Here is a 27,369-nt window from a genome sequence, read left to right as displayed (position 1 = left end):
CATGTTGTAAGCTGCTTAGTGTTGGCTTTCACTGCGAGATGAGCAGCATATATATTTGATAAATAACTAGAGTAAATAAATAAAGAGGAAGAAAAATGTGAGCTTGCAATATAGACCTAAACTTTTATTCTTAGACAGATCACTATTATTAAAGTCCAACCCCTGCTCAGGCAGAAAACCCTATACTGTTTCAGACAAATGGTTGTCCAGTCTTTTCTTAAAAACTTCCAGTGTTGGAGCATTCACCACTTCTGGAGGCATGTTGTTCCACTGGTTAATTGTTCTAACTGTCAGAAAGTTTCTCCTTAGCTCTAGGTTGCTTCTCTCCTTGACTAGTTTCCATCCGTTGCTTCTTGTCCTGCTTTCAGATGCTTTGGAGAATAGCTTGACTCCCTCTTCTTTGTGGCAGCCCTGAGCTATTGGAACACTGCTATCATGTCAACCCTCATCCTTCTCTTCGTTAAACTAGACATACCCAATTCCAGCAACCGTTACTTATATGTTTTAGCATCCAGTCCCCTTATCATCTTTGTTGCTCTTCTCTGTACTCTTTCTAGAGTCTCAACATCTTTTTTCCATCATGGTGACCAAAACTGGATGCAGTATTCCAAGTGTGGCCTTACCAAGGCATTATAAAGTGGTATTAAGACTTCACATGATCTTGATTCTATCCCTCTGTTAATGCAGCCATGCACTGTGTTTGCTTTTTTGGCAGCTGCAGCACACTGCTGGCTCATATTTAAGTTATTGTCCACTAGGACTCCAAGATCACTCTCACAGTTACTACTATTGAGCAAGGTACCACCTATACTGTACCTGTATATTTGGTTTTCCTTGCCTAAATGTAGAACCTTACTTTTTTCACCATTGAATTTCATTTTGTTAGATAGCGCTCAGTGTTCAAGATAATACATACATTTCCTAAAATCTTAACATTGGTCAGGCATCCTTTTAGGCTAGGATACATTTTGCATTTTGAAAGTATGTAGTGGGCACATCCACAAAATGGTTGGTGTAGGGTGTTGCTTTGCAGCATGGTGGTTATTGTTTCTCCAAGATGGTTTCTGCACGTGCAGGAAGCACCATATTAGTTCAAATAGTACATTTTCCAGATCATTTATTATTATGATTATTTTTCAGTCTCTTCTTCCCATGATATGATCCGTTTATTTTCAAGTTCATGGATTATTTAAATATTTAGAGTGGCTGAAGAGAAATCAGTCAGAATATAAAGTGAAATTTATTTGCTGTTCGTTACAGTAGTTGTTCCAGAAGAGAATGGATGAAAATCTTGTTGACAATTCATATGAAATACCTGAGGGAAATTTCATCAGGAATTTTGTTGTTGTTAGTTGCGAAGTCTTGTCCGACCCATCGCGACCCTATGGACAACGTTCCTCCAGGCTTTCTTGTCCTCTACCATCTTCTGGAGTCCATCTAAGCTCACGCCTACTGCTTCAGTAACTCCATACAGCCACCTCATTCTCTGTCGTCCCCTTCTTCTATTGCCCTCAATCTTTCCCAGCATTACGCTCTTCTCCAGTGAGTCCTTCCTTCTCATTAGGTGGCCAAAGTATTTGAGTTTTAGCTTCAGGATCTGGCCTTCTAAAGAGCAGTCAGGGTTGATCTCCTCTAGGACTGACCGGTTTGATCAGGAATAAGGAATAATTATCCCCATTATAGTTGCCAACTTCAATCATTTATTGCTATATTTGCCATTAGTAACTCCAGTTTTGGAGAAAGAAGCAACAATAATTTGTTATACTGTATTTTAAAAACTTGCTTCATTCTTGTTGCATCATTTTTGGCTACTTTTGTAAAAGTGCTACATCATGAGTGGGGAGCCAGGGGACTTTCAGATGTTGCTGCATTATATCTCCTAGCATCTCTTGTGTTTTGTAGTGCTGGCAGGGGCTCATGGGAGTTGGGATTTAGTAGCATTTGAAAGGGTACAGGGTCTTCATCTCTGCGCTCCAGACTGTATAAGAAAAACCTATTTGCAAAGAATATACCCCCCTCCCAAAGACTTTCTTTAAACTTTCCTAACTTAAGATATGGGATTGGCCCTTTTGATTTCGAACATGTGGAGATTCTTGTGTTAGTTTTGTGGGTTCTGCAAGGTTTGTTTTTTGGGGGGTGGGGATGGGGAGGCTTTTTACTCTAGGTTATTAACAAAACCAACCTTGGAAAAACCCTTCTTCTATCTCTTGTTATAATTCTTTCTCTCTCTTGTTGGCTTTGCCTGTGCCAAATATCAGGCTTTTTAAATGAACAAAATTTTTTATCCTAGTGTGGCTTATTTCATTGGCATTGTGACTAAGTCAAAAAAGGTTAAAGCGCCCTATGATTCCAGTGAAAACAGAATTATTTGAGCACCTTGTGCTTGCCGTTAATTTTAAGAATGTAGTTTTCATAGTCTGTTTAGTATTATGTCTGGCTTGAACCTGAGCCATACATAAAGCACCAGTTACATGCACACTTGATCTATTATAAACAGAGGATTTTCATGCAGAGGCTTGAAACAGGCTTGCAAACACTGACTCTTTGAATTCATTGTACTTAATGCTTGGGCAGATATAATGTAAACACTGATGATGGGAAAGGAATAGGAAAGAGAGCAAGGGAAGGGGCGAACGTGTATCCTCTGTGCCAGTTTATCATTTGTATATTTTATAACTGTTGGTAATATTAAATATTTACGTTCTAACCTTCCTTAATTAATGGATCATTGCACTTAAGAGGCACTAACAACTATGTAACTTTAATTGGCCCTTGCAGATGAAGAGAGAGAAAATTAATCATGCCTTAGTGGAGTTAAGCCCAAATTTCTATTGTGATTGCCAAAGTCCAAGCAGGATCCCACTGGTGCTGCTCGTGTTGGAGAAGCCTCTCGGCATTTTTCCTAGTCAAGCACTTCACACAATATATTTTTGGATCACCCTTTGTTGTTTAATTTGGTTTCAGTGTCAGGTTTTAAGTCTAGTATTGATGACAATGCTGTTTACTCAACTAGTCGCTCATCCATCTCTTATTTCTCTTTTCCGTTGTGAGTAAATTTTTCCACTCTATTGAATACATGGAAATTGTATACATATAAGGCAGAATTGATTCAGATGAACATGGGCTGGCGGAGTAGTAGAAATGCCTGATTTGTTTTAAAGCAAACATATTAACTCTGAAAGAGCACTTCATCTCTTTTGGAAAGGCTTTTACGAAAAGGGATTATCAGTCTCCAAATAATAAATATGTAAACTTTATATTTATTTGTATTTGAAAGGAATTAATGATAAATGTTCAATTGAAAGTAAAAATATAAGGCAAAAAGAGGTGGAATGCAGCAACACGCTGCAATGTATGCACATTTTCGATCTGTGTTATTCAAATGTAAGAAATGAAAGGGTTCACGTTAGAAGAAATTGTAATATAATCTGTATTGATTATGTTCCATCCTTCTTAATTTTAAAAATAGATTTTGAGGGTTGTTTGTATATGTCCGTTTTTATTTCTATTTCTTAGGGTCTTCCTGGACTTGAAGGATCATCAGGCTTACCTGGAGGGTCAGGTCCTAAGGTACATTTTTTGCTTTGACTTGTAAAAAAGAAAGTCTTAAAAATGTTACCCAAATTTTAAGTAAACAAGAGAAAAATCAAATATACGAAAACTCTTCTGAACTCTTAACTGAGTGAACTCAATATTTGGGATCGCAGGAAGCTTGATACATGCAGGACTTTTTAAGATGGTTTCATTCTGTCCAAAAGTGATACAGCAGTCCTTTCCTTAAATTGGAAGGGGGAGCAAGAGCTTGCACATCTGAATAGGTGAAGTCTATGTGCTTCTTGTAGAAATCTTGGAACATGAAAGTCTGTGCATTGAAACTTCTATGTCCATGCTCATTGTATGGGATTCTGTAAGTCCCACAAGCCTTGTACTGCAGTCTTTCAATGCATCTCCTTCACGTATGTAAGAAATGAAGAGATGAAGTTGTAAACTGAACTGTAGCCATTCCCCTTTCACTCTCTAATATGTTCCTTTATTCTCTTACACACACACCAGCACACTCAGATACAGCCACAATTCATGATACTGCTCAAAATTACTCTGTGTTCATTACGATAGGGGAATTTCAGAAAAGGAGTAGCTCCAAAGAAGGAAGAGTTGTAGTAGTGTAGCATGGTTTATTCATTTAATTTGCCTCTCTAAATGTTTTGTTCAATTTGTTTTAGCAACTCCATTAACTAGTTAAAGTCTCGCATTTGCAGGGCAACAAGGGTGAACAAGGACCTCAAGGGAAATCAGGAATTCCAGGTATCAAGGTAAATTTGACTAAGTTTCGGTGTGTTGTGAGGCAAGGAATTACATTCTTTGGTTAACATGAAAACTATGCTTGCTTTGTGTTCAGTGTCCATTTCTCTCTTCCTGATATGAACTTGTGATTACTTAAATACTTTGCTTCTCTTGCTAATTAAAGGACAAACTGCCTGTATTAGCTACTCCTTATTAATAACAAAAAGCATGAACTATGCTTATGGACGGAGTTCCCTTTTACAGAAGCTCCAGGGATGTATATGTTCTAGGATGGAGCACCAGTATCCATACACAGTTTATTCAGGTCTTGTACCTCCTTTTCCATGTTAATTTTTGTCACTTTTAACCATGGCTCATGTTGACATCTGCAGAAAGTTCAGCCAGAGCCCTTTACATCTAACATTTGTGAAAGATAACCTTTGTTGAAAGTACAGATAATCCTTGACTTATGGCGATTTGTTTAGTGACCCGTTTAAAGTTATATTGGTGCTGAAAAAATGACTTATGACCAATTGTTACACTTATGACCTTTGCAGCATCTCTTTGGTCACAGGATAAAAATTTGGGTGCTTGGCAACTGGAATGTATTTATGATGGTTGTAGTATCCCAGGATCCCATAACTGCTGTTTGCAACTTCCCCATCCAACTTCCAATAAGCAGAGTCAACGGGGGGGGGGGGGGGGGGAGACAGATTCACTTAAAAACTGTGTGATTAACTTAATGACCCCTGTGATTTCCTTAACAACCACAGCAGAAAAGGCCACAAAATTGGAAAGTTAACAATGCCACACTTAGCAATGGAAAGTTCAGTCCCAATTGTGATTATAAATCGAGGACTATCTGTATCTAAAGCTCCACTGCCAATTTAAACTTGTCTGTCATGGTTCGGTGGGGAACTTGTTGGCTAAATGCTTGTAGCAGTTAGAAATGAGGTGATTTTTAAAAATTTTTTAACACTGCAGCTCTTTTAAATGTTTGCATAAGTTAAGTTCTAAAATAATTTTATCAGGGTTGTGATAAAAGAGCTGTGCTTTTATGTAAATAATCCAGTTTTCTTAATGTTGATGGATATTTTCAGTATTCTGAGCAAAGGCAAGAATAATGAATGTCCTTATGAGTTTTCATCATGCTTCTTACGTTTACAGCTCATTTGATGTCAAAATATCGCAGGGATTTACTCTGTGGTAGAAATATTCAGGAAACAGCCCCCCCCGCCCAAAAGATATGAGTCTTCTTCTTCTCTAACAAGCTTTGTAAAATAAGGATATGAAAGAAATACTTTGCTGGGGAGGTGGGACAGCTGCATACAGTATGTTCCATGAATAATATAGTGACTTTAATACTATGTAAAGCAGACATGTCAAACACAAGGCCCGGGGGCTGGATCCGGCCCGCAAAGTGGTTTCATGTGGCCCACGAAGCCATCCTGGAAACAGTGAGGAAACGGCCCACACTTCCTTGGCCCTGGCCCAGAGACCCTCCTTCTGGCAGAGACCCTCAGATCTGTCCCACTCCTGCCCAGGCCCCCATAGGCACCCTTGATGCGAACGATGTAGAGCTGGCCACGCTCACCCAGTAGGCCATACGCACTTTAGCCACACCCACCCAGTAGGCCACGCCCACCCTGCCCCTTGAGGGCAACCGCAGTGCTGATGCAGCCCTCAATGAAATTGAGTTTGACACCCCTGATGTAAAGAGTTTAAAGAGCCATTTCATTCATGCTCCCTCATATTGTGAAGAACCTTTTCTTAAGATTTTTGCATGACTGTAATGCGAAGGCCCAGGAAAAAAAAGAAGCCCACAGTCATTACCACCCATATGCTTTTGAATCATATATTGTGTCCACAGCTTCACAAGAACAATGCATTTTCATCGTGTGTAGTTTCCTATTTATGGAACTCTTTTTGGTTACTTAGGGAGAACAAGGAAGACAGGGTGATTCAGGTGAACCAGGCTATCCTGGGATGCCTGGTCCTCCGGGTTTGAAGGTATGCCTGTTGTTTTTATTTATTATTATGGACCTGTATTTCCTTTTGTAACAAAGCCCAAAGAATCAGTGAGCCTTTAGTTGTGAATTACCCTTACAAATTTAATACTTAAGACCAGTGGTGGGATCCAGCTGGTTCGCACCAGTTTGGCAGAACCGGCAGCTATTTTTTTGTTGCCCAGGCCCAGAATGGACTTCCGGAAGCGGCATCCACACAGAGAACCTGTTGTTCACATATCTGAATCCCATCACTGCTTGAGACCATTAGACAAAAAGTTAACTTGTAGTTACATTTCTCCCAATCAGAACCAGAAATTGCAGGACTCTTCTCAGGACATATGGTTGCACTGCTAACTTTTATCAGTGAAAAGTACATCTAATTCAGACAATTCCCTTAACCTCTGATGGTATTGTTTTTAATTTTCAGCTTATCTTTTACAGGTGAATATCCAGCTAGAATCATTTGTTTTGTCCGTATAATATCAGTACAAAGATAGAGATTAGTGGATTAAATTCCATGTTTGGCCTTCCTTAGAAGAGAAGAAACATTAGTTAATATTTATTTGTTTAATTTAGACAGCTTTTGTGCCCATATAATCATTATACTTTGGGAGCTCTCATGTGTGAAAGGCCACAAAAATTAAGAAAAAAACCAACCAATAATTTTGTGTTTGAAGTTATAATAATGGTACTTAAAGACAGGCCCTTGAAGTTCTAGTCATTCCAGCACCCCTGCAGTTTTGTGATTGTGATTTGGGTGCTAACAACCATCTTGGGCCTACAATGGTATAGGTGTCCCATATATCTGATCATGTGTATGGAGATTCACAGTCATCCAGGTCATGGTTGTTCCAAAGGTGCTTTTTAATAGGCAACTGGGCTTTCTTTGTTTTTCCTTGAAGACATTTCGCTTCTCATCCAAGAGGCTTCTTTAATTCTTCTTCAGAACTGAAGAAGCTTCTTGGATGAGTAGTGAAATGTCTTCAAGGAAAAACAAAGGAAGTCTAGGTGCCTGTTGAAAAAGCACCTTTGGGACAATAATGTGATCATCATTTGCAATGTTCTTTGTTGGCTTCAGACAAACAAAGTTAATAGGAAAGCTGGCAGGGAAGGCTGGAATTTGCACTCCAGTGTTTTTTCCCCTGAGACACCCGGCTACGGCACCCATAGCACCCCTGCCTCTCCTTGATGTCCACTCATGCCACCTTGCACACCTGGCAGCAGCCATCCCTGGCCCTGCCACACTTGTGCCAAGTCTTGATGGCTACCCATGCACCCACCTGTAACCATGACCAATATGAGCGTGCTTAGGCCATGCTCTGGCACCTGTGCACCCTCATGCACACCCCCACACACACTCCTGGCAACAGCTCAGGAGCCCTGCTGAGCTCCTGCTATGTCAAGTCACACATGCACCCTTGTACCAGCAGCAGCAGCCATTCTCACTACTGTGATGTGAATACCATGCTGACCACTTTCAGACCTTCCCAACCTAGCAGCGGGTCCTTGCTTAACTATTTGAAAGCTTCACTTAACCATGGCAACTGTTGCTAAGCACTGCAGTCACATAACATCACACTTTATGATTGCATCACTTAACAGCAGAAATTATGGTCCAAATTGCTGTTATAACCTGAGGTCTACTTAAATATGAGGACAATTATACCCGGGACTGCTTTACATTGGATGGCTAAAGTCACCATTTCTCTTATCTCATCACCATCCTGTAGACCCTCAAACAATGTCTCTGATCCTCAGCTCTCCTAAGCAGTTGAGAAGAATACCATGGTTGGTAGTATTGAAGGCCACTGAAAGCTTTGACATAGGAAAATCACACTTGACAGAGTCCCGCTTGCATGGTATAATAACTCAGAGAGAAAGATATGACATGGCTTGTCCTATCAATCTCTCCACGAGGCCACATGATACGTGGCCTGTGGGAATATGGATACAAAAAAAAACACCAACTGATGGGAGTGGTGGGTGAAATTAGACCTTTCTATTATGAGGTCTAATTTGTACCCCTCCACCACATTTCCCTCATTTGTGTCAGTCCAAAGGCCATGAATATATTATGTATTAATATTGTTTTTATCACTTTTAAACAATTTTCTTCTTAATCATTAATTCAGTATCCCAATAGACACATTTATCCGAAGAACACAAGCTTTACAGTATTCTGAAGTAGCGTTTTAGGATAAACGTATTTTCTTTTCAATATTATAAATTTACATTTGGGGAAATAAGTATGTCAAACATAGTATTAAAATTACACATCGCTGGACATCTTTGTTTAAAAGGACTTTTAGTGCCCTTTAGGGCAGGGGTCGGCAACCTCGGCTCTTTTATGACTCGTGGACTTCAACTCCCAGAATTCCTGAGCCAGCATAGCTGGCTCAGGAATTCTGGGAGTTGAAGTCCACGAGTCATAAAAGAGCCGAGGTTGCCTACCCCTGCTTTAGGGAAACTGGGCAAGATTTACCTGAATGCAACAGTAACATCCTATTTGCAGCTGAAGATGAGTGTCTTCTGAAGATCTTTCAGTATCTGAAGACTTTAAATAAGTGCAATGTCCTTCCTTAACATCAGATTTTCTTCTTATATTTTTAATCAAAGCAGAAAGATAGATTGATATGCTTGTTATTGCATTGATAACTTTTGTTCAAAATTGTTTAAACAAATAAGTGGGAACCAGAAATGTGGACGCAAAAGAAATTCTAACAGTGATGTGTCCTAATGAACTGGCATGCCAACAGTGACGGGAGATGTGAAATTAAAAATGAAAATTGTGCACTGCCATGTAGTAGCATGGCTCTAAGATGTGCAAACCATTGTTCGAGAGATTGCACATTGCCTTGGGCAAATGTATTGCATGATGTCAGGGAAAAATCCATTCATATCTACAAGATATTTCTACAACTACAACTGCAGATAGTCCTTGACTTACAACTATTCATTTAGTGACCATTTTAAATTACAACGGCATTGAAAAAGTGACTTGTGATCAGTTTTCCCATTGCAGCATCCCCGTGGTCATTTGATCAAAATTTGGTCACTTGGCACTGGCATATATTTGTAACAGTTGCACTGTCCCAGGTTCATGTGATCACCTTTTGTAATCTTCCCAGCTGGCTTGCCACAAGCAGTCAATAGAGGAAGGCAGATTCGCTTAACAACCCCATGATTCACTTAAGAACTGCAGTGATTCACTTAACAATTCCGAAAAAAAAGGTTGTAAAATGGGGCAAAACTTGCCTGACAATTGACCTTGCTTAGCAATGGGAATTTTGGGCTCAATTGTGTTTGTAAGTCAAGGACCACCTGCAATAGTTTTTAATTTGCTTTAGTTTAATTTCACCATTACTGTTACAAATAACAGCTTAACGAGAAATTGATTTTTTTTATTTTTCAGGGAGAGAAAGGAAATCAGGGTGAAAAAGGCATCCAGGTATGCTGCTTTTTTTTCTTTTTTTCTTTAGTTATGATATAACTAGGAATAATGCTTGCTTGATGTAAAGAACGTAAGCTGTGAAACTGCATAACATGTGAATCTGTGCTTTATTGTTCAGTCAGAGAAGCCATAGATCAGGGGTGTCAAAACTGCCAGCCCGCGGGTCGTACAACTCATCCAGAAGCCGCGTCCACCCCATTGCCGGCAATGGCAAAATCATCCCGATATGTTGTGTGACATCATATGATGTCGGGAGTTTGACGTGTCTGCCATAGATTGTTTTAGGTTTCATTCTCTGACCTCTGCTAGAAAGAACAAAACTACCATCCCAGGATCATAAATGTGATCTTGTAGAATTAATTAAGCTGGTCAGCTTGTTAGCTGAGAGTATATAGAGGATCCAATTGGTACAAATTTGTTATTTAAGAAACAATCTAAAGTTAATATGACACATTAGCACTGTACTTTATTGAGGTTTTAACACAATAAAAAATGAACAAGTTACATCCAAGCATGGCAGAGTTACTAATTAAGACCCTTTTGCAGTCTCCCAATCCCCTATTGTTTTTTCAACGAATATATATAAATAATAATAATAATAATAATAATAATAATAATAATAATAATAATAAGAAGAAGAAGAAGAAGAAGAAGTTGGAAGGGACCTTGGAGGTCATCTAGTCCAACCCCCTGCTCAGGCAGGAAACCCTATACCATTTCAGGCAAATGGCTGTCCAGTCTCTTCTTAAAAACTTCCTTAAAAGACCTATTTGATCTTACACCTGTGGAAATTTTTTTCGATATCTTTTCCTGACATTTCTTAAGCTGTTTTTACACCTTTGGCTTAAATATTCCTTAAAATTTAAGATCCGTTTCATTCTGCTGTCATTTCCCATTGTTTTGCTTCAGGTTTATAAATATCTGGTGTGGTGTGTATATTGTTTGAATCAATATAAATGTGATATAAAACAATGTGCTGAAATTTGGACAACATAAATTTCGCAGTTGAAATGTAAATTAGGGAACTTAATAATTCAAGCAATCTGTGAAGTCTACATGTAATCATCCTTAAAGCAGATATATTGAAATAAATGAATAAGTTTGTTAGGATCCCATTTATGTATAGTGTGTGGATATCCCATTTCACATCAGTAACTATTTTGGGTTTTTTTTTTCTTTAGGGTCATAAGGGCGAAGGAGGCAAAATGGGTACTCCAGGCCATAAGGTAAGAAGGGGAGATTATCAAGTCCCTTTTGAATTTCACAATTTCCTATATCATGTATTTGCTGATAATGTGTTTTTTCCATTCTTTTATCCTTAAACAAAGCTTGTCAGACATAGATTTTGGCAATTCTCATAAGGCTCTGGTTAATTTCTCACACCAGACACTAGAAATATTTTGGGTTGATGGACATATTAGGAATATGCCAGTGGTCCTTGAGTTATAACCACAATTGAGCCCAAACCCTCTGTTGCTAAGTGAGGCACTTGTTAAGTGAGTTTTGCCACATGTTACCACCTTTCTTGCCTCAGTTATTAAATGAATCACTGCAGAAGTTCAGTTCCTTACATGGTTGTTAAGTGAATCTGTCTTCCCTGTCGACTTTGCTTGTGAGAAGGTTGCAAAAGGTGATCGCATGACCCCTGGACAATGCAACCATCATAAATATGAGCCAGTTGCCAAGTGTCCAAATTCTGATCATGTGACCATGGGGATGCTGCAACAGTCGTAAGTGTGAAAAAAAGTTCATAAGTCACTTTTTCCAGTGCCATTGGAAGTTTGAACGGTCACTAAATGAATTGTTGTAAGCCAAGGACTACCTGTGCCAACAGCATGTACTTTGGATTCTCATAAATAGCTGCCATGGTGTAAGTGGCCAGTCACAACATGCATGTTTTCATCACAAAACAAACTGATATGCTCCTCTTCTGCAACACTTAGACCACATTCCCTCCCTCAGCATGTTCTGTGCCAGACCCAACTTACTTTGGGGGGCCCTGAGTGCCTTGGCTTGCTGCCACCTAAACAAAGTTTACCATTTTATCTTTATTTTTAAAACAAAAAATGATGGTGGAGGCCTGCCCTTTTTTCATGGCTCCCCATTCTTTTATTTTTAATTAAAAGATTTTTTTTAAGGATGGTAAAGCAGGCAGCCTGACTGGAACAATGGACACATTTTCCATGGTAACTAAATTGGACGCCTCAGTCTCATTCTGGGACCATTCTGGGAGCATCCTTTGTGTGATTCCGGAGAGAAGGAGGATTCAGCTACAATCTCTTGCCTCTCGCTTGCATCCACAAAGGGGAGAATATTTTATTAACGGCATTTTTCTAAGAAGAGTTTTGCATCCAAGTCTATATGTTTAGTTTTAAAAGAGTACATTTTCCCCATCTTAATCTTGCAGAGTGATTTTTTTTCCTTGTTGGAAAAAAATAATAGTTCAAGCTGTTAGATGTCAGAATGCAAAAGATGGGTTTTTTTCTTTTTAAAAAGGTGTATGTTTTAATGTAAGTAAATTTAACTATGTGTCAGTAGAAATAGTACATTTTCACAATAACTCATTATGTGTTTTACAATTTTGATTCCAAAAGGGATCTATGGGATTAAAAGGAGATAAAGGAGAGGTATGTGCTGTTTTTTAATTTTATACTCATTTCTTTTCTGTTTTTCTGAGTTTTTCTGAGTATTTCAGCTGCTAGTTTTAGCATGGAGTTTACATTGCATTATTGAATATAAATTTGTCAGTTTGATTTTGCTTAATATAACTTAGAGCTCAAATAGAAAAGACTCAAATATCAGTCAATCTCAAGCATTAGTTGTGTGTGTGACTAATGTAATGAAACCTTGAAAGGCTGCAATTACAGTTACAGTTTCCAGTAAGAATGTTGTTCACTGGCTACACTAATTGGGAATTCTAGGGTTGTTGTTGTTAGCTGCGAAGTCATGTCCGACCCATCACGACCCTATGGACAACGTTCCTCCAGGCCTTCCTGTCCTCTACCATCTTCTGGAGTCCATCTAAGCTCACGCCTACTGCTTCAGTGACTCCATCCAGCCACCTCATTCTCTGTCGTCTCCTTTCTTCTATTGCCCTCAATCTTTCCCAGCATTAGGCTCTTCTCCAGTGAGTCCTTCATTGTAAGAACAACATTCTTACTGGAAACTGTAACTGTAATTGCAGCCTTTCAAGGTTTCATTGCATTAGTCTCATTATGTTTGATCTTGACTCCTGATTAGCCTGTAGACACATTTGTGTAATTTTATCGGCTTACAAAGAAGAGATTTAGCTTTGTCTCCTGGGATGCTTTTTCACTTCCCAATTTAGCCTACAGCTTTGGTATTTCCTTGCAAAGACCTATGCAAGAACTAGCCAAGCTTTATTCTGCTTAACTTTCAAGCTTACAAAAGGCCATCCACCTCCATTAATGATTCTGAAAAAGTGAGAAGAATGCTAAGTAACTTTTTTTTTCAACTACATTGCAAACTTATTTAACAAGCACATTTCTTTTCCTTTGGTTTTATAAAGTATGTCTTTTTGCAGAAAATATTTGCTATATTCTAATGGTTGTAGTTTTGATATCCTATTTTTTCATATATTTTTTAAAAATCCCTCTTTACATTTAACTTTAGTTATCATATTTGAGTTTTATTCTTTCTCCCAAGAAGCACAAGGTTTGGATCATCTTTTGTTTCCCCCCTTCTTAGTTTATTCTTCTAACCTAGTTTGGTAGCTTTAAATATTTGAGAAAGATTTGGTAAGTGGAGAAGCAGTCTCCTCAGGGCTAGACCAAAGCTACGTGCATACCTTATTAACGAATGCCTCATAGGTATTTTAAATCTACTATTTTAATTTATGAAATTTATACTGTGTAATTATTTTACTTAGTTTCCTTTTTCTTCTTGTAAGCTATATTATATTCTTTGAATAGGAGAAGAGTTTTTCCTATCATAAGATTAGCGTTTTTATCTATTTTAAACTGAGCCAGAAAGTGAAGGTTGGCATTAAAGGTCATGAATAGAAGGTTAGTGGCATTCAGAAGGCTGCTACGCTCCAGTTCTTTTGGAGTGAGTCTTGCCAACTCTGTCAGACTTTTCTGTTTTTCGAAGTTAGCACTTTGTCAGAATTTCAAAAATTCAAAAAGCTGCTAATAAATCACCAAAAGGAAAGAATGGGCCTGGCCAGAATGTCACAATCTATATTGTAGAAGCTTAGCCACCACTCCGATTGTTATTTTAATTTAACATGGTATTATCTAAGACTGGCAGAAGACAAGAGGAGGGAACATCTTATGAGAGAAATGATTTCAATTTCTTAAGGACCATCTCATTTCTGCAGATTTGTCGGTGGCTTTGGATTACTTCATTTTGCAAGGAAGTTAAAACAGGATTAGGATGTGCTACTAATCACCGTCACAACAGTAAAAGAAAACCTGTCTACCCACGTGTTTGTTCCATTGCGGTTGAGGTGGATTTGGCGTTCTATTTAGAAAAAATATATAATTCCTGACTGATTTTCCAGCATAGGCTTAACTGTATTTTGGAGCCATTGAAATAGATGAACTGAAATGCACTCAAGATCTGCATTAGACTGCACTCATAGTGACCTCTTGTAAGAAGTGCTGAGGCTTCAGAATGTTGACTCCTATGTTTGCATATCATTCAGTGCATTCTTCCTCCAAATTCCCAACCAAGTCTCAAACTCCCAAACATTGAGGAGGAAATGAATAGGGAAAGGCTGATTTAGTAGTTATATAAATTAACTGTCTTGAAACAAAATACAGTTTACTTTGCTTCTCTCTTTTTTATGTCGTCCATGACTCTGGATTTTCACATTTTCCAGTTTTAATAACAATCTAAGCAGCATTTCAGCTGTTTATCATGAAAAAGGGAGAAGAAAAAAGGGTTATTCTTGCAATGGACTTTAACTTTTGGTGTAAAGCATTAGACAACATGTGCCTCATTGGGCCATTATTTCAGAAATATTTCCTTACTGAACAGAGAAGCAGAATGATCATGCATGGGCATAAAAGTTGCATGGGAGCGACTTCTGACTTCCTGACATCTTCCCCATTGAGTTTCCCTGGGGGAAGCATCAAAAATCTTCCTTCCTTCCTTCCTTCCTTCCTTCCTTCCTTCCTTCCTTCCTTCCTTCCTTCCTTCCCTTCCCCTCCCTCCCTCCCTCCCTCCCTTCCTTCCTTCACTCCTTTCCTTCCTTCCTTCCTTCCTTCCTTCCTTCCTTCCTTCCTTCCTTCCTTCCTTCCTTCCTTCCTTCCTTCCTTCCTTCCTTCCTTCCCTCCCTCCCTCCTTCCTTCCTTCCTTCACTCCTTTCCTTCCTTCCTTCCTTCCTTCCTTCCTTCCTTCCTTCCTTCCTTCCTTCCTTCCTTCCTTCCCTCCCTCCCTCCCCTGCCTCCCTCCCTCTCTTTCTTTCCTTCCTTCCTTCTTTCTCAGCCAGCTTCACAATTTACTTTGCTTGTGCGAAGCTTGCAGGGAGAAAGTCAGTGGGAAGCTGGCAGGAAGTTGCAAGCATGCAACAAGGCCAGCACACAGGTAAGTGACTGCTACTGGGTGGGGGAGGGAGCACAAGGGGTGTGCGAAATCAGGAATGGCACATAGAGCTGTGCAAGAGGTGCTGTGAAAGTCAGGGAAGGCATGTGCAAAGCGGTGTGACTCAGGGAGGATATATAGGGATGCAGAAAAGATGCTGCTCGGGTTGGGGAAAATTCAGAAAGGGTGGTGGGGTATGGAAGAGGTGCTGTGAAGATATGCAGGAAGGAGTAGCAGTTGGGGGAGCACAGGAGTTGGTATGGGCCAGGAAGGGTATGTGAGGGTTCCTTTCTCTCAAATCCTCCTTTTCTTCCTTCCCTTCCCAGCAGGCATATAAGTGGCTGCTGCTGGGTGAGGGAGTAATTGCAAGAATGGCTGAGAAACTGTCACAGAATACTCAAAATGAGCATCATGTGACTACAGCAGCAGACAGGCAGAGCCAAAGCAGCAGCAGCCCAGCAGCACTGGGAGCAGCTACAACCTTCCTAAATTTCATTTCCTCCTGAGTCATGAGTCTCTAAGTTAGGTCATTTGAGGTATCGTAGTTCAAAAAGTGTTGCCCTATGATGCACTGTTTTGCCCAATCAAAGGTTATGGAAAATAGAGTTTTAATACTATAGAGGTAAATATTAACATTAAGTCTGTAGCAGTAAATAGCAAGAGTGACTCATAAAAGTATGTTGTATTCTTTATTTGTAAAATGGCCACACATGATGCTGAGAATGTTAATAGGCTGATAGCAAACTCCACTGTGGCTTAACGCTATCTTTTTTGTGGATTTCAGATAGGTGAGAAAGGAAATCCTGGCTTCCATGGCATCCATGGCCAGAAGGGGGAACCAGGAGTGAATGGCTTGATGGGTTCTCCAGGATCAAGGGGAATACAAGGAGAGAGGGGTTTTCCAGGAATCCCTGGATCAGATGGAAAACCTGTGCGTATATCAGTTGATGGGTTTTTTTAAAACTACTGTTCATTTCATGGTAAAATTGTGTGTAAACTTTCTAAAATATCTCTATTCCATGCAGGGAAGAGGTTTTTTCAGAAGAATTTATTCGGCAAGTTTGTGCAGATGTGCTGAGAAGTGAGTCCCCAGTCAATAGAATTGATTTACAGTAGAGGCAGGCAAGGCAGTCTGTTTTGAGATCAAAGGCAGTCTTGGAATTTTAGAAAGTGTCAAGGCACCCTAAAAATGGTTGCCATTGGGCATGGCCATTCATAAGAACAAGATAATCACATAATCAAATGGGTGGTTTGTTCCACACTTTAAAAAAACACAAGCCATGCCCAAATAAAATTAACTACCGTACTCTAATATATATTTTTTCTTTCCTGTCTATTGGTATGCAGCCTAATGATACGCATCCTACTCATATCTGAACTGATGAATTATACCCCTAATTGACATATTTTTTAAAGAAAAAATAATTACTGATTTAGTGACTTCCTGTTTCTAAATGAATTGTTTCCCCACCTTTGGATAAATTTATTATGGCTACCAATTCACAATCACCTTATTTGTTTTAGTGCCTCACCACTTGAAAGCAAATATCTAAAATAAAGTTTTGAAAGGATGCTATTGTCCCATTGTGCTGGATGCTTAGTGCTGTTATTGAAGTACACTACTTGTGTACAGTGGGTGCTCATTCTCCCAGTTCCCTGATATTTTCTGGCTGGTTTCAGTGATAACTTTGCTGGTTCCCCACATTTCTTTTGTTTGCTACCTTGCTGTAGACAAACATTAGGTGAGATGAAATTCAAAAGATCTAGATGAAACATATTTTAGCCTGCAGGTTGGAAGAAGTGCTGGCCACTCAGTTGAGGATACTTGTGATGGCACAGTTTAGAGGGCAAAATTGATGGGTCAGATTTCAGGTATAGAAGTGCCTAAAGTGTTTCTTACTCCCAGTTCATGGCTTACTAGCCCTACTTTTTCAACAGTGAGAAAAGGATTGTGGAAAATACATTGTGAGGTGAAATCTGCTGTGCATGAAGCTTTCTTGCCAAAGTTGAGTAGCTTTAAATTGTTTAGCTAATCTAGATCTAAATTTAACCCCCCAAATTTGAGGTCAATAGATGTTATGCTTTGATCATGAGATGTTTATGTTTGGTCTAAATATTTGTTGTCTGAATTCTTCTTAGCCCAGTTGCCTACTATACTTAGGGACAGAAGGTTGCAGCATTGCGATCATTGCCAATCTCATGATACCATCTCTGGACCTCCTGGTCCACCAGGCCTGACTGGTCCACAAGGTCCTCGAGGTTTTCCTGGTTTGCCAGGAAATGATGGCACTCCAGGTCTGGCAGGAATTCCTGGGCGTCCTGGATCTCGTGGTACAAAAGGTAATTGAATGCATTACAAACACATTTCTATTTTAATCTGTTTTGAAAAGGAATGGAATGCAAGCAACTTTCTCCAATTCACTGCTTTCTGGATGTATAACTAGACTCTAACAATTAGACTACTATTCCATCCTAATATTTTATAAATGGACGAAGGCTGCCGAATTCCTCCTCACCAAAGTAGAATTATTTGTCCTATGTACCTTTGTGTGTGAATATTTTTTTAAAGAATAACTATTTTAATGATCTCTTAAGCTTCTTCTGAGAGACAGAGCCTGTTGGTAGTTTTAGGCAAGGGGAACCTTAAAAATACAAGGGATAAATGAAATTACTTATCGTATTTCCTTCTCCTGGATAGGAACTGATCCAAACTCGCATGGAGCTGAAAGATTATTCCAAGTGACATTTTTTACTATTTACAAAGGATTGTGGTAAAGGATCAAAATAGGTTACATGTATGTAAATGAGTGCAAAAGCTAAGATTTGGTTGGGACTTAAAAGTGATATAGATTGATGGATGGATGGATGGATGGATGGATGGATGGATGGATGGATGGATAGAGATAGATAGATAGATAGATAGATAGATAGATAGATAGATAGATAGATAGATAGATAGATAGATAGATAGATAGATACATAGAGGGATGGACGGATGGACAGACGGATAGACGGACAGACAGACAGACAGACAGATAGTGAGAGAGCACTGATCAAATTGTACCACAGCTGAAATCTTACTTGGAAGTTTCTCCTTCCTTTGAATCCTCAAAATAGATTCTAGGCTTGACTCTCTGATTACTTCAGTGATGTGTGGTAGAAAAATGCTGGGCTAAAAAAATAGGGTGATCAAAAATAGCCTATCAGCCCTCCATGTTGCCTCAAAGGGGGTATAAAATAAAATAATGAAGAAGGATTACCTTAGGACAGTGATAGGAAAAAAATTGCACTTGGTGTGTCCAAAATTCAGAAAATGCCTAGCTTGACCTGAACAAAAGAGAAACAGTTCTCCTCTTCCCCTTTCCTCCATCTAGGCTGCCCTCCACAGTGTCACAGGGTGGCAGTGCTGAGGCTGGACCTGAAGCGGAGGCCTGGGCCTCGACTTCAGCCCTTAGTGCCACTGCTGCCACTCCAAAAGGCCTGGGCCTCGCCTGCTTTGGGGAATGGTGCAACTGCCCCCCCCCCAGCTCAGTACTCCCCAGGATCTGCCAAGCGCTGCTTGCCTTTATGTAGCCCTCTCTTTCTGTTGACAGGCCCTGAGGCCTACCTGAGGCTGCTCCAGCTTGCCCGAGGCCTTTGTTTGTGAAATGTTTTCAGACAATGCTCTTCTGTTGTACCTAAAATGGGTCCTAGCCTGGTGCCAAAGCCAATAAAGACACGAGGAATGGTATTTTCAGCTTCTTTTATTGGAGTACTCCAGCAAAAGGGTCCCAGCCTCAAAAGAACCGAGACCTTGAACAATTGACAAGCACAATTTTTATACAGTTATGATTAAGGAAGTTAACACCCTAAGAATCTCACATTGGTTCCTTGACACAAGTTTATTTTGATTGGATTCTTCTACTTTACCCTCCTTCTTCATACATCGCATGTTTATGTTAATAAGCTTTCTTATCAAAAGAGGTGTGACTTTTACTACTATAATAAATAAGCTAGGGGTTACCGAAGTTTATATATTCCTTAGCTAGCATCTTTCTATTGTGTTCTTCTAACTTGCAACTTTCTTGTTTCTAGGCAGTAGTGTCGCACCATTTGTTACACTCATCGCAGCTGCAACTTTTTACTTCATCACTTCCTTTAACAAACTTTCCTAATTCCAACCTGAGACGATCACTTCCATAGCCTGTGTAGCCTCAGAAAGCCACTGAAAAGCATGCTCTGCCCTCACACAATTTTCAGAGGGCCCAGAGGTTGTGCAAGAGCATACGGCATTCGTGTGCGGTCTTCACAGCCTCCAAAAATCTTGTGAAAATGGGCACGCTTTTGAGATTCAGTCAGTTCTTGGTGAATGCTGGTGTATCACTCAAACCTTGTGGGTTGTTATTGGATTCACAAAAATAAATGCAAGATTTTATTTAAGGACCAAGAAGAAGCTAGAAAAATAAAATAAAATCAGGAAAGCTCTTAACTGAGCAAGGAGGGTCCAAGAATGAAGATTTTCTATTGAGAAAGCCTGCCAGAATTTTGAGCTTTTTTGACAAAGAAGAAATGTTTTTTAAAGTATTTTGGCAATAGTTTTATGGTACTGTTATTTTATTGGGTTAGGAATATTTATTGTTGATGATTTTAATATTTTTTAGTGCTGTAAGCCACCCAGAGTCAGTTCAAAGCGAGATGGGTGGCAAATAAATTTAATAAATAAATAAAATATATAAATAGGCCACAGCCCTTGTCACATGGGACTTGGTCAGTCCTAAAGCAATGGCTCTTGTATGCTTTCTTGATTATTGATTTGCAATATCCTTCCCTCAAAAGCTCCCTAAGGACCACCCATCATCTAAATGGTTCACAGATTCAAAGGGTTCAGACCCAATAAAGGTTTTTCTTGCCTTCAGTAGGGAGTTTTCTCCATGATACCGACATCTACAAGCCTGTGCTTTTAAAATTGTTTTTGTATCATTGCTAAAGCCATTGTCCAATCATACATACTTAATTCTTTGATTAAAGTTATGACAAGTTTATAATGGTAGTTTTCTACAGTAAAATGTAGGCCTGGGGATCAGGTTATTTCTCGAACTCCCTCTTTAAAAAGTGGTTCCTTTGCCTTCTGAAGACATAGAGTGGACATTTGTGTGCTTTAAATTGGGAGGCTGGGAAAATTGCCACTTTTCCTTGAGGGTTGTCCTGAGCCAAGAAAGAGCAATTATGTGGAAAATGTCTGTCATAAATAGAAGGCTAATACATTGGAAAAAGTGCTTGCAATCTGCACAAAGCTTTTTGAACTTTAGTTGTAATAATTAGCAGAAAAAACTCCCAAACCCTGCAGCAATAAACAGCAAACCAAAATAATAACACACCAGCAATTAATTACTAAAGCAGAGCTATTGGGTTGTTGCCATTTTATTTACAACTATATATACATAGTCCTCAACTTATGACTATTTGTTTAGAGACTGTTCAAAGTTACATGAGTTTCCAAAAGTGCAACATTTGATACAAGAATGGGAGTTGTGGCATTTGCATGATGACATCACTGCATACCTTTAGTCATTTGCCTCTTCATAACAAAACCAGGGCAATTAAAAATATCTATTTTCATAAGGAAGATAAAAAGTGCCAAAAGTGTCTTCTGAGCATCTTAAAGGACTGACGTTTAATCTTATCATTCCTTATTTAATCCAGGGCTTTTCAACCTTTTCACCCATTGTACCACTTTTAGGATATGGCAACATCTGAGTAACACTAGTCACATAGCAAAGTGTCAAAAACTTGATGACCAAAAAAAAAAAAAAAGGAAAAAAGTGATGAAATACAGGTAGTCTTTGACTTACAACAGTTCGCTTAGTGACTGTTCGAAGTTACAATGGCACTGGAAAAAGTGCCCCCCAAGCCACAGCCGAGCAAGACACCTGCCTGTCTGCCCGGCGGCGCTCTTCCTCCTGTCTGAAGTTTCCATAGTTGTGAGCATTTCTGTTGAGGATTGGCAGCGGGGGTGGGGTGGGGGTGGGTGTTTGGTTTTTATTCCCCCCGTCTGTTGGGTGGTTGCAGCAGGTTTTGGTCACTTCACATGACCCTGGGACACTGTGACCGTCATAAATATGAATCAGTTGCCAAGCATCTGAATGTAAGTCACAAGACCCTGGAGATGCTGCAACATTCCAGCTGACCAGCGCTTCTTCTGGGCTCAGAAGTGCCAGGATCAGTGCCGAGCTCCAGCTGGATCCTGGCGCTGATCCTGGCTCTTCTGTTGAGCCCTGACAGCCCTGCAGCTCCAGCCATCTCTCGCTCAGGCTTGTGCGGTGCTGCCACTGGTTCAGCTCATTCCCCTCCCCCACTACCACTTTTCTAGGATGGTCGCATACCACCTGCCAAGTGCCAATGTACCCGTACCACTGGTTGAAAAGCCCTGATTTAATCAACAGTACTTAAGAGACATTAATATAAGTTGCTATCCATTGGCAACAGTTAAAGCACATCAACCAGCTTTGAGATTGTTGTAATTTTATTTACAACTGTATACAGGTACTACTCAACTTATGACCACAATTGAGCCCAAAATTTCTGTTGCTAAGTGAGACATTTGTTAAATGAATTTTGCCCCATGTTGCGGCCTTTCTTGCCACAGTTATTAAGCGAAACACTGCAATTGTTAACCCAGTAATACTGTTGTTTAAGCAAGTCTGGCTTCCCCATTGACTTTGCTTGTCAGAAGATTGCAAAAAGTGACCACATGACCTCAGGACACTGCAACCGTGATAAATATGAGTCAATTTCTAAGTGTCTGAATTAGGATTATGTGACCACGGGGATGCTGCAACGGTCATGTGAAAAATGTTCATAAGTTACTTTTTGCAGTGTCATTATAGCTTCACACAGTCACTAAATGAACTGTTATAACTCAGCATTTGGTTAGGGACTGTTCAAAGTTACAATTACACTGAAAAAGTGACCAGTCGTTGCACTTACAACTGTTGCAGTCCTTACAATTATGTGATCATAATTGTAAGGGGCAGTTTGTAACCAGTATGTATTTAAGATATTTAGAGTATCGTGCAGTCGTATCTTCCCAGTCAGCTTCCAACAAGCAGAGCCAATGGAGAAAGCTTGATGTGGCCAATGTTCATCTGATTCACTTAATATTTATTTATTTATTTATTTATTTATTTATTTATTTATTTATTTATGGGACTTATATGCCGCCCTATCTCCCGAAGGACTCAGGGCGGCATATAAATAATCCCATAAATAATTAAATCACCCTAGTGATTTGCTTAACAATCACAGTGGGAAAGAGAATCTGAAGAATCTGGCATAACTCTCTTAACCACCACCTCAGTGACAGGTTCCAATTGTGGTCATAAGTGAAGGACTACTTGTATCATTGGAAAAGTGGATCTCCATCTTCCAATTTCAGCTACCTGAACCAAAAACTTGTGTAGTAACTCTTTTTGCCTATCTTCTGTTCCATTTCTAGTGTAGGGTTTCCTTTGTGGTGCATGGATTTTTGTGATATAGCCATGTACTATCAGATTATTTGAAGCAAATCAAATACACACAAATTCATCTGTGTAGTCAATAAAAAAACCGTGACACTCAGAGTTACTGAGGCTGTTTCTTCTGAAGCTGCAGATGAACGAATTGCAAGTGATTAAATATCCATTGTAATATATAGAATTATGTGCTCCATCTGCTAACTTCCAGTAGAAGATACAGCTAGGACATTGTATAGTAATTTAGCGTAGAAATATATCTTAATATACACTGTTTGAGAATTAGCGATCTATGCTTCCTATCTTGTAGGACTACCAGGAAAAAATGGAGCTAAAGGAAACCAAGGTATTGGAGTCCCTGGGATTCAAGGCCCTCCTGGACTTCCAGGTATTGTTTGGGAAGTCAGACATTTCTGTAGGTTTTTGTAATGAATATAATCATTTATTGACTTCTGCAGGTAGTCCTCCAGTTACAATCCTTTCTTCAGTGAACATTCAAAGCAGCAGTGAAAGAATGGTACTTATGCCTGGTTCCCAAAGTTAAGATTATTGCAATGGTCATATGATCAAAATTCAGGCACTTTGCATCAGTCTACACTTATGACCACAGGGCACTTAAAATCCCCCCATCTGTCCCTCTTGTGTCCCCCCCATCTCCACTCTTTTGGTTGTTCTGCACAGCGGCACTCCTCAATGGTGATGCTATGGATGAAGTAGAAAGCCAGTAGTCTAAGCTGCCAGCCGTTGTCCAGAGCCTCTACTGAGGAGTGCTGCTTCAGGCCCCATGCTTCAGCTCACAGCCCCATCTGTCCCACCACTCTGTTTTCTGCAGGCCCTGCCATGTCCAGCTGACCTTAGCTGTCTTCCTCCCACTGCTGATAAAGTATGCCCAGCCTGGCCCTGGCGCCACCAGGCCTTCTTCCCAAAGTCACTTGTGCCATTCTCCAAATATGCACCCCATTCTTGTGATGCTTTGGAAGGGCTCAGCAGTTTTCCAAAGGCTTTCTGAAGTATTGTGAGAACAGGATGCACCATTTGGAGAATGGCGGGTCACTGGTCTCTCGATACCTCAGAAGGCCTCAGCAACTTTCAAAAGTCTTTCTGAAGTATTGTGAGAACGGGGTGCATTATTTGGTGAATGGTGGGTGGGGTAGCTCAAGAGGAAGTGGAGGAAGTAGTCACTTATCTTACTGAGGCTCAGAGCTGGGACAGACCAAGCCGAGAATGGCTCAGGCCAGGCTGAGTCCTCGCCTAATGATTTGGTTAATGATGGCAACAGGGAGCACTGGGGTTGCTGTCACTAGGTGATACAATAATGTGATGTTTCACCTAATAATCACATTGCTTAGTGACAAAAGTTCTGGTTCCAATTACCATCATAATTTGAAGGTTACCTGAAGCTTAATGGGATTAAATAGCATCTTTCTGTAGCAGTTGCCATTGGGAGCATGGTTTGAACAATTATTTTATTCAGGGAAGACAATTATATTTTTTAAATTGAAAGACTGAAAAGGACAGAATTAGGACATGATCCCCTGAAATTTGACGGCTGAAGAAGGGTATTGTAAAGGTATAGTTGTAAGAATGATTTTCCTCATAACTTGCCTCTTTTGCCCTGAAGCTGTAAAGCAGGTCTAAGCAGTAGGAGTAGGTTATCTAGGTGGGATAATTCAGGCTACAACTCTTACCCAACTACAGTATTGTATGGATGCTAACCATTCATCATCTATATATTCCGTATTTTGTCTAGGTCCTGAAGGCCCTCCTGGGATAGGTAAAGATGGACATCCTGGACATCGTGGGGAGCCTGGGAAAGACGGAGAACGTGGTAGTCCTGGAATCCCAGGGCAAACTGGACAGCCTGGAATTTGTGACCCATCTCTATGCTTCAGTGCAATTGTAGGAAGAGATCCATTTAGAAAGGGACCAAATTATTAATCTGAGGTGTATAAGTGGCAGACTAGCCTTGGTACTTGCCCTTGATGATCTTTTAAGACTCAGGAAGAAAACTGGCAATAATTCCAATTCCTAGGAACTGAAGTACCTCTTATGGTGTAAAATAATATAGTAAAAAAATAATAATCCCATATTCAGTGTATGGGATTTGGGGCTCTGATCCAGTTGAATTTAGTTTTCACAGAAAATAGAGACAGCAGTTTCTTCTCCTTACCTTAAATCATGACTGCTTGTCAAACCTGGCTCACTCTCTGTATTCCAGCTCTGTTCTCCAATGAGTTTAGTTTGATCATTATGTTTGCCCAGCAGCACATGCTGGAATCTAGATTGGACTCTCTGCACTTGGTAATCGAGTGTAAATCACTGTGAAGGTTTTTATATTCAGCCAGCATATACAATTTTAATGGAAGATTGCTGGTTGTTATTTCACATGTTGATGTATTTCCCCAATTTCTGTGTCTTTTTATATTGAGAAAGACAAACTTACCTGTTTCTCAATGTTTAATTTATCACTGGGCAATTTGATGCAATGTATTTTTAGCTATGCTGACCTTAATGAATTTATGCAAAATATTCAATTATACGCTTCTATCCACAAGAAAAACATCTCTGGAAGCTTCTAAAATAGATTAAAATGTGCGTTTAAAATTTTGGTCTCTAGGTATAGTCTGGCAAAGGGCTTCTGTGGTTGAAAAGCAAATCTTCACAGAGTAAAGCATAACCTTATTTAATCTGTTCATCCTGATTACTGAAGGTGAGGTTACCATTTTTTTCTATAGAACTGCAAATGTCAAGCCAAAAGTTTACAAGAGACCTCTGATGCTTCCTCATAATTACAGTCTGCAATGCTGCTTTTTTTCAGTGTTCATTTTGTAAAGTGAGATGCATTCAAGAAATGTTCTGGCATCGTAATCAACTCAGTTGTACAGTTTCCATCAAAATCTGTGTTAAATATCAATGCAAAGATTTCCAGTAAATTCCATTTACACAAAGCGTAAACTGCATTTGAATAGCTACGGTTACTGTTTTTTTCTGTCGACATTTGTAATAAATAAATTTTTGTGAAGTTTCTGGTAATAAAAGTGAGTTTATTGGGTCTTATTTCTATTTATTTTATTTCTATTTATTTTATTTTAATTCCATTTATATACCGCCCTTCTCCGAAGACTCAGGGCGGCTTACAAGCTTAGCAGTAGCCTTCATTCTATGTATATGCCTGCTTATTAGGGCTTTCACACACACACCCCAAGCGGCATTATTACAAAGTCAGCTTAATTGCCCCCAACAATCTGGGTCCTCATTTTACCTACCTCAGAAGGATGGAAGGCTGAGTCAACCTTGAGCCTGGTGGGACTCAAACCTGCACTAATTGCAGGCAGCTGGTGTTACTTAAGGAGGCATTAGCCCACTGCTCCACCAAGGCTCTGTTTGATAGAACTGTGGAGGTGGGAGGGCTTTAGAGACATGTAATCCAACCCTTGCTCATTGTTGGATCTATTAGATCATGATGACAATCCAGCCACTGTTCTGAAGACCTCCAAGGAAGCACAACATACCACTTCATATGGCAGCCTCTTCTACTGACTGACAGCTTGTTTTGTGCGCCTGCTCTTTTTGGTTTTAACTCATTGGTTCTGATTTTGCCTTCTGGGGCAATATAGAATAAGCCTACTCCCTCTTCTATGTAACAACACCCCAGTTATTTGTAGCCTGCTATCTTATCTCCCCACAGTATTGTAGTCTTTGCTGTGTGCTAAACATACCCATACCCTCTCATTGTTCTTCACAGGGTTTCCTGATCCCTTCTCATTTTGGTAGCTTGCTTCAAGTTGGCACTGTACTTTTTTTCCAGTGGTGCTATTGAGAACTGGATACAATATTTCAGATAACGTCTCACCAGGGCAGATTAGAGTCAAATAATTATTTTGTGTTCTAGACTCTATGCACCTGTTAACGCACATGAAGATAGCATTTGCCTTCTTGGCAGCTGCATCATGCTTCATGTTTAATTTCATGCCAATGAGAGTATGAAGATCCTTCTCAAAGGTACTAATGCCAGGCCAAGTCTGTCCAATACTATATTTGTGGCTTTCTTTTTTCTAACCCAGATACGGAGTACAGTATAATATTTCTTCTTGTAAAAATCAATACTACAATATTTGTTTTAGCAAACTGCTCAAGCCTTTCTAGGGGTTTTTGAGTTGTTTTTTTTTAAAGATTGGTTACTTTCCCAGTTTTGTAATAATGTCTGATTATCATTATTTTTTATGAAATTTTGAAAGATTGATCACTGATCCAGAAAGGCCTCATCAGTACCTTTTGCCAGTTCATCTGAAATCTCATGGTGGTATTTTTAATTTTCTCTTATTTCTAGCCAAATGTTTTCAGAAGGATTTCTGTGCTCTGTTTCCTGATTTTCAGGTATTCCTCACTTAATTTTTTTTTAATTCCATTTATATCCCGCACTTCTCCGAAGACTCAGGGCGGCTTACAAGCTTAGCAGTAGCCTTCATTCTATGTATATGCCTGCTTATTAGGGCTTTCACACACACCCCAAGCGGCATTATTACAAAGTCAGCTTAATTGCCCCCAACAATCTGGGTCCTCATTTTACCCACCTCGGAAGGATGGA

The 27,369-nt window shown here is 39.6% G+C and overlaps 1 protein-coding gene across 1 annotated transcript in view; it reads left to right on the top strand.

Annotated features, from left to right (window-relative positions):
• COL21A1 (collagen type XXI alpha 1 chain) overlaps positions 1-25,035 on the top strand; it is a 110,126-nt gene extending 85,091 nt beyond the window's left edge. The window contains 12 exon segments of the mRNA XM_083349123.1: positions 3,517-3,570; positions 4,260-4,313; positions 6,223-6,294; positions 9,706-9,741; positions 10,926-10,970; positions 12,339-12,371; positions 16,076-16,222; positions 16,317-16,325; positions 16,327-16,372; positions 17,431-17,631; positions 23,092-23,169; positions 24,532-25,035. Of these exon segments, the coding sequence (XP_083205249.1) occupies positions 3,517-3,570; positions 4,260-4,313; positions 6,223-6,294; positions 9,706-9,741; positions 10,926-10,970; positions 12,339-12,371; positions 16,076-16,222; positions 16,317-16,325; positions 16,327-16,372; positions 17,431-17,631; positions 23,092-23,169; positions 24,532-24,719 (963 nt within the window). The 3' untranslated portion in view covers positions 24,720-25,035.
• Positions 25,036-27,369: the final 2,334 nt, after the last annotated feature.

Source organism: Vipera ursinii (assembly GCF_947247035.1).
Source record: "Vipera ursinii genome assembly, chromosome: 1".
NCBI classification, from domain to species: Eukaryota; Metazoa; Chordata; class Lepidosauria; order Squamata; family Viperidae; genus Vipera; species Vipera ursinii.
This window is presented reverse-complemented; position numbering and strand designations above follow the sequence as displayed.